The 16361-nt window shown below is 36.4% G+C and overlaps 1 protein-coding gene across 1 annotated transcript; it reads left to right on the forward strand.

The window, feature by feature from the left end:
• Window positions 1-15489: 15489 nt before the first annotated feature.
• LOC140835894 (uncharacterized) lies at window positions 15490-16134 on the forward strand. The gene has a single exon (XM_073201304.1). It carries the CDS (start codon window positions 15490-15492, stop codon window positions 16132-16134), a length of 645 nt encoding a protein of 214 aa, XP_073057405.1.
• Window positions 16135-16361: the final 227 nt, after the last annotated feature.

Here is a 16361-nt window from a genome sequence, read left to right on the forward strand (position 1 = left end):
GGAATAGAGAAGTACGGGGGTGAGATTTGTCCTAACATTGTTAAAACATTGAATGAGAACGAACAGAAGAGCAGAAATTGTGCTGTTTTCTTTTGTGGAATGATGGAGTACCAGATCCAGACTCCAAATGGACAAAATGTTGTTGATTTAGCAAAAAAAAAATGCAGCTGTGGGAGGTTTCAACTGTGTGGATATCCTTGTGCACATGCTTGTGCAGCAATAAGAGAACATAGGATGCAGGTTTCTGAATTTGTACACCAATATTACAAGAAGGAGGCCTACTTAAGGACATATTCTTACATGATTCATGCAGTACCAGGTGAAGATGATTATTGTAAGACAGAATATGAGCCTCTAGGGCCACCCGAGGTGAAGAAAAGAGCTGGAAGGCCTAAGAAAAAAAGGAAAAAGGGAGTAGATGAGGTACAAAAGACTTCTACAAGACAAGGATTGACCCACACATGCTCTAATTGTTTGGAAACAGGCCATAATAAATCTAGTTGCACAAATCCTACGCATGATAGATCTAGGTGTTATCAGGTATGAGATTGAGATTGTGTTTGTTGATGCTTGGTTAACGAATTAATGACTGAGTTTGTCTTCATTTTTCAGGGCTCATCAAGAATTCAAAGCAGGAGAAGAAAAACAAATGCATCCAAGAGTGTTAGAACAATTTCTAATCAGGTATTAATATTGTGCATTATTTACAAAACTCATATAACTTTCATTTTCAGGGCACAACTCCTACCGAGAGTGAAAGAGCAGCAACTTCACCTCCAGTATCACAACATCAATCACTGTCTTCAAGCAAGAACATGAGGGTCTCACAACGACATCCATCATCCTCACAGCAAGAAAATCCTCTACTGCAACTAAACCACCGAAGGCAAGGTCTTGTAGTGGTAATTCTATCACTGCTCGTGCTCATGCTCGTGCTAGTGCAAGAACACATGAAAATGCAACAGCAAGTGCAACAGCAAGTGCAATGGGAAGTGTATATGTGAGTGCAGTGGCAAATGCATCATGTCGAGGGAAAACTTTGCAGTAAAACATTGATATGCTAACAATATTCATTGTGTCGTTTTGTTACTTTTCGAACCAGTGTACCTTTGATTGTAAGGAAAACTTTGATGTGAAAACTTTGATGTCAAGACTTTGCAACCTTATTATAAATCGACATACTAAATATTTCAGATTACATTAGAGTTGCTTGAACAACGTTTTCATAATCAACAAGACATAGTTACTGCAGATTACAAGCAAAGCACAATAACCCTAAATTACAAGCACAGCTCAGTAACCCCAAATTACAAGCAAAGCTCAATAACCCCAAATTACATCAACCTAACACAAGGAACCTTATTACAAAATAACTAGAATCCATCTTACAAAACTCATCAAAGCTTGCATCTGCATTAGGTGTTGGATCGGACTTTAAAAATCTTAAATTGAAGTATCACTTCTTCATTGCCGTTGTCGGGTGAGCTCTCGGTTGCTGGCCTTGGCGTTGAGGTCGATGCATTCCCAGCGTCCATCTCAGACTTCACTTTGGAGGAACCTCCAACATCAACACCTTGTACAATTTCAGGCAAACACCAGCGGAAATAGCCACATTTTTTAAAATAACAACAATAATACAGACGTCCCTTCGATGGTTTGGTTTCGGTTTGAACAACTCTAATCTCTGCCCTAACATTGCACTTGCACAGTGGAGTTTGGGGATATCTTACATCAACATTTGGATTCATAATTTTGGATCAATGTAGGGTTTTTAAAATGGGAAAATGAAGAAGTCGCGAAATGAAGAAGAAGAAAAGGTCTTCTATTTGTATACCGAACGAGGGCATTTTAGACAAAAAAACTCATAAAACAATCACAATTCGCAACTTTATGCGCGTGTTGTATAAACCATACTGGCGAGGGGGCATAAGCTGGACATTTAAAAAAACAGGGAGTTTTTAGATGATATATTTTTCACGAGGAGATTTATGCCAACTCGGGATATCACGAGGGTAGTATATGCAATTTCCCCTTAATTAAATAATTAAACTAATTGGACTAAAATAATTAATTAATTAAGCTCATTAAGTATTTAATTTAATTAATGGACCCTAATCTTATATATATGTGTATTAGGTTTGGGGTTAAAGAATTTCACTCATAATTTTTGAAAACTTTAGCCTCCACAAGCTAGGAATTTCGAAAATCCTTCTCTCCTCCTGTCATAATTTTCGGTCTCCACATTTGTTTGTCAAAGGGTTTGGAGCCTTCTCTTGTTTGATTAATCTCAACGAAAAATTCTTCTATACTTTCTAGTGCAAGTTGGAAGAAGAACAAGTAATTCAGTCGTGGACCGGATTAGAAGATTGAAGAAAGAAGATCTGAAGAAAGTTTGTAGGATTTCCAACAAGAGCTACGTTCGCTTATATCGGTGTAGTTGGAGCCAAGTGAAAATTCACTAAGGTAAAAGTTTTAAACATCTTATGTATGGTTATTTATTAAAACCATACGAGTGCTCAAAAATATCTTGAATGTCAAGATCTAATTTTTTTAAAAACTTCTGCAGCCTCTTGGGCACGAGAAAACCGAGATCCTACAGGGGTTGGGTAAGAATCATGGAGTATCAAATGGCCCATTAGTTAAAACAAATGGCTTATATTAAATCTAGTTGAGACTAGGGTAAGAGCCAAATGACATATGTAAAGTTCATCTCGCGACCCACTACTCGGGGAAGGAAAGAGCACGACAGGTCTCGAGTAGCTGAGCATGTTTTGGTGGATTATCCACAATTTATGCGAGCATCGACAACGCATACCCAACATGACCACTTTGTATTGGGAGTATTTCCTCGATAAAGTTCCGGACAAGCATTTTGGTCTACATAAAATCTATCAGTCAACCCGAACTCAAAAAAATGTGGTGGTGAATAAAATAATATACTTATAAAACTCTGGAACAAGCTCTCCGGACTGATTTAGGCGTCGGAAGGGATACATCAAAAACACTTTCAATGCCCTCTGATGTTTGTTCATCTGCATAGGATCCAAATCTATTATAATCAGCTCGGCATAGTTCTCTCCTGATATAGACATCTCTATTAGAAATGACGCTCAACTCTTTGACGAAATTACTCATCCAAAGAGCCTTGTTACTGCAGTTGATGTAGCTATGTATTCGACCTCAGTGGTGGAATCCGTTCTGGTGTCTTTCTTGAAATATTTCCATGAGACAACACCACCATTGAACTTGAATAGAAATCCAGATGTTGCTTTCGAATCATCCATTCCCGATGGAAGCTAGAATCAGTATAGTCTTTCAATTTTAATTTTCCACTCTCATAAACCATAAATAAATTCTTAGTCTTTCCAATGCAATGAACAGATATTCGACGGATATTTGCTTACAACACTTGGTGCAAAGGAAATATCGGGCCGAGTAGATATCATACCATACACAATACTACTAATGATAGGCGCATATGGGATGCGGGTCATGGTTTTTATCTCTTCATCAGTCTTAGGGCATATAGACTTGGATAGAGCTATACCATGAAACATTGGGAGGTAACCTCTCTTGGACTCCTGCACAGAGAATCTCCTAATTATGGTACGGATATAAGTGGATTGGGTAAGCCCTAACATCCTCTTTGATTTATCTCTATAGATCTGTATTCTTAATATATAGGATGCTTCACCTATATCCTTCATGTAGAATTTACTAGCCAGTCATGCTTTAGTTGATTGCAACATACCTACAGCATTTTCAATCAGTATTATGTCATCAACATAAAATACTAAGAATGTAACTAGGTATGTAAATGGACTAAACCGTTTGTGAGCTATTCGAAACTCGATTCGATAAAAGCTCATTTGAACTCTTTGAATGAAGCTCGTTAAGATAAACAAAGAAAGTTCAAGCTTTACAATATTTGGCTCGTTAGCTCGTGAACATGTTCGTTGGTAAGTTCATGAGTTATCTCTTAGATGAAAAATAATAGTTTTGATATTTGATTTATTGATTTTTTACATTATTTATGAAATATATAGAAAAATATATTAAATTTGTTTAATAGAATAAATTTACAAATTTTAATAAGAATATTTATATTTTTCTCTAAATATATAATTTATTTTTTAATGAATTTAATGAAGATTTAAATTTATAATTTATATTTATTAATCTCGTTTAGGCTCGATAAAAATTTGAATAAGCTCATGAGCTATAATATATTCTTTAAATAAAGCTAAGTTTGACTCGATTATAAAAGAGCCAAGCTCAAAGATTCAAGAGTTCGGCTCAACTCGATTACATCCTTAAATGTCAGTATACTCCTACTAACCTTTTTGTATATACAAGGTTTCTCATATTCTTAACAAAATCAAACTCTTTGATAGTATTATCAAATATGAGGTTCCAACTCCTTAATTTCTGTTTGAGTTCATAAATAGACTCTAAAGTTTGCATACATTATGCTCACTTCTCATTCATATGAATCTTTCAGACCGAGACATATAAATCTATTCCTTAATGTCATCATTTATGAATTTTGTCTTCATACCCATCTGACATTTTTCATAGTCATACTGTGATGCTATGGATAGCAGTATCCTTATCGATTGAACATCACGATTTAAGAAATTATTTCTTCATAGTCAATTCGTTGCTTTTGAGTATCTTTTTGCTACCAATCTAGCTTTGAAGGTCATTAGGTTCTCATTCGCCCCAAGCTTCTTTTTGTGAATCCATCTGCTTCCTATATGAAAAATTCCCTCAGGTGGATCTGCTAAGGGTCACACTTTGTTAGAATACATGGAGTCTATCTCGGACTGAATGGCTTTAAGCTATTTGGATGAATTGACATCTGATAGTGCATCTTTGAAGTTTCTTGTATCAAATCTAGGAATAGACTCATCTTGACCTTTTTCGACAAGCAGGCTCATCCTCTTAGGTGGCATTGAGATCCTTCTAGACCTCTTATGAGCTTGTGTTTCTTCAACTTGTTGTTGGAGTATGGGTTCTACTATTTCAAAAGTGGGTGTTTATCGTATCTCCTCGAGTTCTATCATCTCTAATTTTATCTAATATAAACTCATTCTCTCAGAAGGTGACATTCCTTAAAACAAATATTTTTGTTTAATTTGGATCATAGAAGTAATATCCAACATAATTGTTTAAATTTCGCACAAAGTAGCACAAATTGGCTCTACTATCTAATTTGTCTCTCACTGTCTGCTTCATATAAATAAGACTTCCCGATATTCTTAAGAAATAATATTTGGGAGGCTTTCTCATCCATATCTCATGAGGAGTTTTATCCACTGCCTTTATATGGATTTGATTCACAACATTTATGCAGTCTAAAGTGCAAATCCCCAAAAGGATGGCGGCAATTTGCTGAATCTCATCGTAGATCGAAACATGTCCATCAATGTCTGATTACGAGGTTCTGACACACCATTCAACTGGGGTGTGACAGATGAGGTCCACTGTAAAAATATCACATTCTCCTTAAGGTAATCTTGAAATTCAGTAATTAAGTATTCTCCACCTTGATGAGATAGAAGTCTTTTAATATTCTTTCCCAGTTATGTCTCTACTTCAACTCCGAATTTTTTGTATTTGTCAAATGCTTCAGACTTGTATTTAATCAAATATACATACTCATACCTCGGGAAGTCATCAGTAAATGTAATTAAGTAAGAATTATCATGTCTTGTGCTGACACTTAGTGGGCTGATTAATATAAAAAGTATATTATTAAATATTTTTTTACAATATATTATATTTTAAATTGTATTAATTATTTAAGTTTTATAAATTGTATAATAAAAATATATGTGTTGTATAATTGTATTATTTTTACAGGTTATGTAAAAGAAGAATAACATTGACTACAAAAATGAGAATGAGATGATTCTTAAACCTGAATAAATTTGATTTCAATATCCACAATATTGATGAAAAAATGAAATAAAATTCTTCTCACAATTGATGTAAAATTGAGCAACAAGTGAAAGTCATACTAATGGAATTACAGTTTTACCAACTTGAGTATTTTGACGACGTATGTCAAAATACTTGGTAAAACAATATGAAAATTTACCACAATTTGAAAACTCAATTATGAAAAATATTTGTTTTATGGAGAAGAATCAAATCCATTGGGAGTATTATCAAAGATGGACTGCAATATTCAATAAATATTTGGGTCATTTATGAAGTAAATATTGCTCCAATTATAAGTCAAAATAACATTTTATTTTTCTTTTGTATCCCTAATTGGCTTATAAATACGAGTATATTGTGATGAATGAAATCATCTCATACTCTATGAACTAAACTTTGAGTTCATAGTTTTTCTCTAAATTTCTTCACTTAAAATAATTATCATGCTAACTATATTCCAAGTTTTTCATTTCCATCATGGATAACTAATCTTCCAAAGTCGAGATGAAAAGATGAATCTTTTGGTATGATAATAAAGTATTATTATTTAATCTTTATTTATTATTTATTTTATATTTAGTTTCTATTATTTAAGCTTTTTTATACTCTACTTATATGCGGGAGTTTTGATTTATCAATGGTATATGTTCCACCAAATTGTTGGTACCACTTAAATATTAGTATGGTATTGAAGGATCTAATGCAGAGCACCTTGAGGTGCTTCAAAAAAAATATTCTCCAAAAGCTGCAATAGCTCATGTTCTAAGAATGTTGACACCGATGAATTAGATCGAGTTTGGTATAGAACCAAGCGGAAAACACTCGAAATAATCTTGCGTTAAAAAACACTGATATATTTGTATATCTTGTGTAACTGAATAAGAAAAAGACTATATTAGTTTTGCATTCATTCGTTCAGTTATGGTGAGAACTGAACCAACAGATGCTCTAACTAGTTAAATCAGTTTGAAAACGATAGTTAACTAGATAAATACACAAGATATGTTTATGGATGTTCGGAGACTTCAACTGCTCCTCCGTCACCCCTTCTACCACCTCGGGTAGGATTCACTATAAGACTTTGATCTATACAACAACTTGTACAAACCCAACCAACTTAGGACTTACACACTGCCTTAACTAAACTCCTAGACTAGACTGAAGACAGCACCTTCCAGTCAACACTTCTTTAATGTCTATGTGAGAAAGACTACATACACAAGTTTAACGTCTTTGTGCAAGACGATATTTGAGTGGTTTTGAGAGTGAGTGTGTGTGTGAGAACTGAACAAGAATGTTCTCACACACTGAGGGAATGTGGCTTCTAAACTAAGCTCATACAACGATGAAGAGTTTCCTCTAGGTTTAAGTGCTTCTGAAAGCTGATATGCAACTGAGCGTGCCCTTTCTGTTTTCCTTCTCAATTCTTTTTACTCTCGTATTTTTTTCACTTGTTTGAGTTTTCACTGATCTTCTCTTTATATAGGTGGGAAAAACTGATCGTACAGTGAGACTCATTTAATGTATCCGTTGCATTTGAATCGGCTCCTTGGACTTTGTGTCTCGTCTTTTTTATCGCCCTTCTGAAGCGCTTTGTCGTTAATGCTCTGATGCAACGATCATTATTGTCCTTTGTCTAGACAATGGCTTCGTACCTTCACGCACAACTAGAATCCACTTAAATCAGCTTGTATTGATCTGCAAGTGATTGCTCCAAACTCATGTTCTGAACTGGTCAGTTGAACTGGTCTTCAGTTGGGCTTGTGAAATAAGTTGACTCGTCAGTTGAACTGATTTCACTCTTGTTCAGTTGAACTGATCTTCAATTGGGTTCTTCATCAGTTGAACACTCCTTCAGCTGGCCGGGCTTCAGAGGTTCTCCTGCTGAACTACCTATCAACTGATCAATCAGTTGAACTCTTCTACGATACATCAGTTTAACTGGTTCAGTTTGGTTGATCATTTGATGCTTTCAGTTGGCGTCTTCGACAGCTTTGGTTTTACCTCGCTTAATTGACCAGTTAGAAGTCTGATCAATTCCTAGCTACCTGCGCACTAAAACAAATCATTAGAAACAAGATAGCAAGTTTTGTTAACATCAAAATTAAGATTGCGAACATGATGTTCCAATAGGTATTACCAGCAATTTAAAGTATTTACCTTGATTTATTCATAATATTGAATTTTTGGTATCATTTAAATGTTATTTTTGTATTACCAACCATTCAAAATGACTACCTTGATTTGGTGTTTACAAATATATTACTCAATAAATACTTGATAAAATTATAAGTTTTGGTGTATATAATATATGAATAAGAGAATAATATGTAACAAATGTAAATACTGATTATTTAATATTTTAGAACCATTTATCAAGTTGATTCTAATTATGTTAATTTATTATAACATTATTTAAATATCAAGAAGGAATAATCTAATCTCAACTAGAAAGAATATATAACTTGGCTGCGACAATATCTGTACGGTAATTCGAGGTTTATATGTTTATAACTGCAAGTAAAAAATATTAACTAGAATCAGTGATATGATCGATCAATTACGAGGATTGGAAAGGGATATATTCCCAAAAAATATTTAGCACATATGATTTTTAAGATTGTTTAAATGTCATATGGTTTGACGAAATACACAAATAGTGAGGGGAATGGATGAATATAATGTTTAGGAACATTCTAGATAAATTTGTAATTATATTCATTAATGATACACTAGTGTATTCGAAAACAAAGAAAGAGCACTTAGAACATTTGAGAATAACCTTTCAAACTCTCATGGCAACAGGGTCATATGCCAAATTTCAAGGTGTGAGTTTTGGTTGGACATATTTTAATTTTTTGAGTCGTGTTATATCTCTCAGAGAGTGTCAATTAATCCAATCAAGGTATAGGCTCTTAACTGGTCAACACCGACAAATATTTTTGAGATTCGTAGTTTTTTGTGATTGGCTTGGTGATCATACAATCTTTATCAAAGGATGTTCTCATATAGAAAGACCTATTACCTAATTTGACACATAAGGATCAACGTTTTTTTGGACTATGAAATGTAAGTCAGATTTTTAGACTTTAAAAGAAAGCTAATCATAGCTCCTGTTTATCTTTGCCTCAGGCTCAGGAGGATTTGTAGTTTGTGCAGATGCATCTCTAAGTGTACTAAAATGTGTTTTGATGCAGAATGGGTGATTGTTCATATCATCAGTTAAAATCACACAAGGCACAAGATTTTCTCAATGCTTGGGATGACATTCTACTTCTTGATGGTCCACTTCTTTGCCCAGGTTTGTAAGATCTGTCTTTTTTCTAGACCATACTTCCAAGAACTTTTTCAATTTCTTCCTCTTCTGGCATAAGGATAAGATCTAAAGATCTTTTTTCATGTCTTTATGTGAAACGTCTGCTTAATCGTTTTCTTAAAATCTGTTAGAATTTTTTTTTCCTCTTACATATATATATTATTTGAAAATACCTTGTACTATTTTTAAAAAATAAACAATTAAATAAAATTTAAAAATCAAAGGAAAATATTTTAAATTGTAAAATCGTCAAACGTTTTACCAACCTAAAAAGCAATAACAATGAAAAGTATTGCGCATACTAAACCTCTCAAAAGCATAAACAAATATTCGTAAAATCTTTAATGTAAATCATAAACTTAAATGCGGAAAGTAGAAGCGCTGATCCTCGGGTTATGTGCACCTTCTGTCCAGTCAGGTCAACCATCAAGACCTCCATCAAACTCACCTGCATCAAAAAAATCTAGTGAGTCTAAAGACTCAACACATCATATCCTTGATAACAAGTAATACGTAATATAATTCACATACAATAGTGAAACATACTTGTATTTAAATTATCATTTTCATCATAATGATAAACTTTAAACTTACACATTTTCATAAACATTATCATATTCATATTCATTTCCATATTCGTGTCCATATTCATATTCGTATTCATGTTCGTGTTTGTTGAAGTCAGATCGTGATTGTGACTTGTATTCTTAATCGTATTTGGTGATGGATCCATCTAGAGAAAACCACAGTACTGGGTGGCGGGGACACCAGAAACATTCTGATCGGTCAATTGGGCCTTGGTCAACGTATTAACATATTCGTATTCGTATACGTATCCGTATCCAAGGAAACACGATCGTCGGGCTCCCACTGAGACTATAACCCTCACGATACTTCCAACATATCACATATTTAGTCACAATCCCTTCACTTCCTTCAACATGTCGTATTTCCATCACTTAATAAAAACATGAATAATAATATCGTTTTATTTTGAAACCAAGCATGCAACATGTCTTTTAAATGCCCATATTTAAATCATAAAAATCAATGACATTTAAAAATCGTAATTTAATGTATAAAATTTCATAAACATCCATAACCATTGAAAATAATTATATTAGCATATAAAACAGCATTTAGGACACTACCATGACGTTTACTTATTTTTAGGTGTAAAATGATCGTTTTACCCCTAGACATAACATTTCACGTTTTGACTTTTTCTTAATTTCATTGACTCTAACATGTCCCAAATATTTATTTAAGCCTAAATTAAAATTTCCATAATTTTATTTAGCCTAAAAACTAGGCTTATTAATTAATTTTTAATTAGTCGTTTTGATGGCGTTTTAATCCCGAAAAATCCCAAACTTTACTATAAAATTCTTAAATTCAAAACATAGTCTTTTATATTATTTTAGCTCTTGTGAAACACGACTCGACCCTCGTGAGCCATGTTTCGATTTATTTTAACAATTAAAATCTTAACTTGACCCTTGAAGGTTCCACCCGAGCCATGTCTCGAATTCCTCGAGCCACCCTCGAGCCATGTTGAACCAAACCTTGACCAACACCATTAGGCACCCCACTAGACCCTAGGAACCCACGGACATGTCCCTTAACTCGAAGAAAAAACCCCCAACCCCAGCTGGTGCATGGCCGAGAACCCCTTTTGGTGAAAGAGTCTTCCTGCTCGCTTAGGACCTAGCCAACCGCCTTAGCCCCTGGACCTGACCCTTAAGCACTCTCTTAGGACCCTAAAAACTCACCTAGCCCAGCCCCTGAGCTACATGCCGAGCCCCTACTTCCCTGCAAGCCAGCGCAGCCTGCGCGTGCCCTTGAATGACTCTCGGGTAGGAGTCCTTCTTGGTAAGGACTCCTCCCAGCCCACTTACTTGAGTCCTAGCATGGCTAGGACTCCACCCTAGACTCACCCACGGCCCTGGCTAGCCCCTGGTCCCAGCCAAACCGAGCCCAGCCCCTAGCACTCCACAGCCGTGAGCCTTAGGACACACATAATCCAGTTTCGATTCCAGCTTTCGTGGTTCATGATTAGGTTATGTTTTTGTGATAATCTAGGATTCTAACTTCATGAAAAACAATAATTTATTGAGTCCTAATGATCGCAGCTCCTTACACAATACAAAAACATGATTTTGGTAATCAAAAACTCAAGTTTAGAACCCATGTGCATGTAGTTTCGAAAATTCACTTTGGGTGTCATGTTTTTCTTTTATAAATATGCTTAAACAAATATTATGGTGTGATGATGTTTGGAGGAAAGAATTATATGTGCCTTTGCATTTTAAACGCACGAATTCTAGTTGACGATTGCGAAGAACGGGGCAAGACCTTGGCTTGAACTTTTTCCTTGAGCTTTCGAATTTTTCCCTCAACTTGATGTGTGTGTGTGTGCCGCGAATATGGTGTCCAATTTCAGAAAAGTGGCGTGGGAAATTGCTGAGGGTTTGGGGTGGTTTACATATATTATATACTAATCAAATCCCTAAATAAGGCTTAGGCCTATTAAGCTAACAAATTAGGCCCATTAGACTTGATTAGGATTTAATTAAATATTAAAATAGTTTTTGTCAAAATAAGTTTGTGAATTTATTACTCGGGTTGCCAAAGAGTTCGTGTAGTAGCCCGAATTCTAAATTGGGTAATTAACGGAGTATTGGTGATTAAGAAGGTTTAATGTGTAATTTTGACCGAGTCATGACCGGACGGACCGAAGATGGTTCGGAAGCACCGAAGAGTTCGTAAGGTCCGAAGTGGGTTCGGTGGATCCGACCATTAGGTGTCAAGAGTTGATCGACACGTGGGAGTTCGGACGTTCCGAAGTGTAGGTTCGGTGGATCCGATCATGAGGTGTCAAGAAGCAGCTGGACACGTGCATGTTCGGACGGTCCGAAGTGTATGATCGGAGGATCCGATCATGAGCTGTCAAGAGCCAATGGACACGTAGCGTTCGGACGTTCCGAAGTGTTGTTCGGAGGATCCGAACATGGCCTATAAATAGTGCTCGGATTTCTCATTTTTGACTTGCCAATTTCTTGAGTTTTCTCTCATTTTGGAGAGTTTGGAAGGTTTCTAGGGCTAGTTGTTGGTCGAGCGATAGCCAAGAGCTGCCAGGAGTAGTAGCGTAGCGGCGCCTGAGTTACAAGGCAATCGACATCAAAGGGCTGTCGACGGACGAAGGTAAACCCTAAACCTTTGGTAGTACTAGGGAGTACTGGTTTTGCTAGTCGAGCATGGTAGTATTGATTGAGTATGCTTTTGATGCGTAGGCTTGTGCTAGACTTGATTAGCGGTGTTGCGTAAGGCTAGGCTTGCTGTGATAGAGGTACGAAAGTACTATCCGAGATATCCTGGTTGAGTATACATTCATATATGTGTTGCATAAGTATTTGCTGCATTGTTATATGTCATATGATACATGCTATTATGTCACGTTTATTACTGCACGTTGCATTTCATGTTGAGCCGTATTCTCCTTTGAGATAGCCTTTACTGTTGAGCTGTATCTCTTTCGAGATAAGCTATATCTTGGGGCCGCTCAGCCCTGTCTTGTGGACGCATGGACACCGAGAGTACACAGTGGCCGACGGGTCGGGAGGGCTTCGGTGGTCCGGGACATTTTAGGTCCACGTCTGTCTTGTAGTGGATGCAGTGACCCAGAGGTTGGACCGCGCGGCACTATCCACTTGGCGCCTCTAGACTGAGCATTTTGAGATCCTTTTGTGACTCCTGTTTCTTGACTACCCCGGTATCATGATCATAGCATGTGCATTTCATATAGGTCTGTATACTCATACTTTTGTACTGGGCGTTCTTATCGCTCACGTCCTCGGTTTTGTTTATTCTTGGACACCCCATTCCCACGGGGCAGGCCTCAGGTTGGACAGCTCAGGAGGAGCAGGAGGAGGACGTTGAGTAGCTGGTTGGTTTAGTTTATCGGTATTGTTTTGATTCGATATGGTTGTATTGGGTATTTTTATTTTGAGTTATTCTAGACTTCGATTGGGTTGTATAACCATTATTTTTGTTGACTTTTCCGCTGTTATCTCTGATTATTGTTAATTAGGTTAATTGCATGCTTAGTTTTTGATTAGTAGGTGATTCTGGAACGGGTCACTACAGTTCGTATTTTTGTTGAAAACCCAACACTGATAAAATTTACGTCCCGGCATATAAAATCACTTCAAAACCCCTTATTTTCAAAAATATGAAAAACCATCAACCAAATAATTAAAAACAATTATTTAATAAAAATATTTTTCGTTTTTCAGTCATCGGTCTCCGTTCCTCGATTGCAACTTGAATAATCCTTAAAAATATGATTTTATGCATAATGACAATAAAATCCTATTTAACATATAATCATGCATATCACATAACCAATTAATTACTCATTTTTCATATTTTCTAGTTTGCATGCAGTTGGATTACGTCGTCTTAATTTGGGACCTTACATTATGGTTTACTTCCAATAATTGTTGGAAGATAACTTTCTTTACAACATAAAAGAATATGTTTGTTAATATCTTTTAGCCATTTGAAATTCTTTTGTATTGCTGTCATATGATACCATTATGTCAATTTTATTTTAGAAAAGAGGCTCTTTGTGCCAAAGCATCTGGATTGCCCGAGAAATATTTCCTAAATATCATTTCTCTCTAGAGACATGGCATTTTCGCGAAGAAAAGTTATAACATAATATATTTATCCACTAAACAGATGTCATGTAATTGAAAACTATATAGAGCTTGAGTATATATTTTTTTTCTCTATGCCTTGACTGTTAAAATAGTCTACCCCTATGAATTGTGCTTTAAGTAAGGTAGTCATTCTTCCGTCTATCTCACTGAGAGATTCTCTGGCTAGGACTGACTGTTTGGTTTCTACCGAAGTCATGTCCCGAGAAATTTTAACTGATCTCATAAGACCAGTTTCTAAAAATTTAATAAATCCTTCACTGTTGAGATTAAGTGTTCCTGCTACGATTCTCATATCCAATTTCCAATCATCTACGAGATCTTCTATGTTTTTGAAGTCCATTACATCAAAGTTAAGCATAACCCCATAAGGATGTCTAGGTTCCAAAACAGATTTCCCATAGGCTTTTTGTTGCAAGATAATTTGACTCCTCCTTGACCTTATTCCTGCCGTGTGTGATTCTCCACCAGTATGAAAATCTATTTGGCGTCTTCTCATATTTGTATTACGATATCCATCATTTTCTCTTGATGGTTCATGAGAAGATGACCGAGCTATTGCAGGTGTTTCACCCTCAATTGTGTTCATCTTTAGATCTACGACTTCGATATTTTCAAAAGATTTTGCAAGGTTTTCAAAAGAAGATGCAACTACTTTTCGGTATCTTATCACATAAGAACTCCAAAGTTAAGCGTGCTTGACTTGGGCAATTCTGGGATGGGTGACCACCTGAGAAGTTTCTTAGGGTGCGTGTGATTGAGGACATAAGCACGCTGGAAAGACACGTCTTGATACAGTGAGCATAGTAGTCGAATATGGGGCTTTACAGTTGGTATCAGAGCGGTGGTCCTTGAAAAGGGTTATGCCTGCTGCTGCTTCCAAGGAGCTCGAGAAGTCACGCCTCAATGTTTGTGAAGTTTATTGCTTTAAAATTTTATTATCTTCTTTTGTATTAATTGATTAGATGTACTTGCTTACATGACTATCAAAGATAAATATTAGATGCTATTTATTTTAAAACTGCATGTTGGTTAAGTTAGTATTTGGAAAACGTTAAGATAAAATATGTAGGACCGAGCGCTTGCCGCTTTACCAAAAGCTATAGCTAGTGGTAATGGTGCAACTCAAATCTTTTAAACTGCACAACAGCTCAAGCATCATGGTTGGATCGCTCTACCAAGCAGGGACAATTATTGCACCCAACAATCTCCCCCCAATAATTGCACTCCTTGCAATCAATGGGAATCGAACCCATGACATTGTCTCTGATACCAATTGTAGGACCGAGCGCTTGCCGCTTTACCAAAAGCTATAGGTAGTGGTAATGGTGCAACTCAAATCTTTTAAACCGCACAACAGCTCAAGCACCATGGTTTGATCGCTCTACCAAGCAGGGAAAAGTATATACGTCATGTTGTGGCCTAGGTGCCTGCTGTAACTGTTGTAACTGCTTTGCTGTTGAGGCTTGGATTCGTGCACTCGAGGTACACTTTTTCTATCTGAATATGAGGGATGCTGACCATGTGAGGTGTACCACTAACCTGTTTAGGGATGATGCTTCTTTATGGTGGGAAGGAGCCGAGCATGGTGTTAATCTTGCTACACTTACTTGGGATCGATTCAAAGAGATATTCTACGAGAAATACTTCACTGCTGATGTTAGAGGGCGATTGAAGAGGGAATTTATGACTCTCCGTCAGGGAGACACTTCTATTGCTGAATCTGTGAATAAATTTGATAGGAATTGTCACTTTGTGCCCCTTATTGCGAGGGATGCTGCTGAGAAGCTTAGACACTTCATGGATGGTCTACGACCTACCATTCGGAAAAATGTTATGACAATGCGTCCTTTGGATTATGCTACGGCTACTAATTATGCATTCCAGTCTGAGCAATCTTTGAAAGACATTGAGTTTGAAGTGCAGTGCAAGAGGAACCATGCCCAACAATCGAATCAGCAGAACAAGAAGCCTTTCACGGAGGCTAGCAAGGTTCAGGGTCAGCAGAAACCGGGAGCGCAAAAGAATGATGTGAAGCCTTTCTGCACGGGATGTAACCGCCACCATTATGGCAAGTGTCTTTGGTTTTCTAGGAAGTGCTTCAAATGTGGAGAGCAAGGACATATTTCCTGCAATTGTCCTAAGCTATAGGCACTTGCAACTGGTAGGGCGTATGTCATGCATGCTAAAGAGGCTGAAGCAGAGCCAGACACGACTCTGATGACTGGTAACCTAGTTGTTTAATGATTTTACATTGCTTTTATACATGAAATATTAATTTGATTATCGGAATTTATTAGGAAAATGGGGAACTTAGAGGAAAATATGCTGCATGCCCTACTTGAACTGGATTTAAGAGATGAGATTGAAAATTTTAG

Source organism: Primulina eburnea, chromosome 7 (assembly GCF_022965805.1).
Source record: "Primulina eburnea isolate SZY01 chromosome 7, ASM2296580v1, whole genome shotgun sequence".
NCBI classification, from domain to species: Eukaryota; Viridiplantae; Streptophyta; class Magnoliopsida; order Lamiales; family Gesneriaceae; genus Primulina; species Primulina eburnea.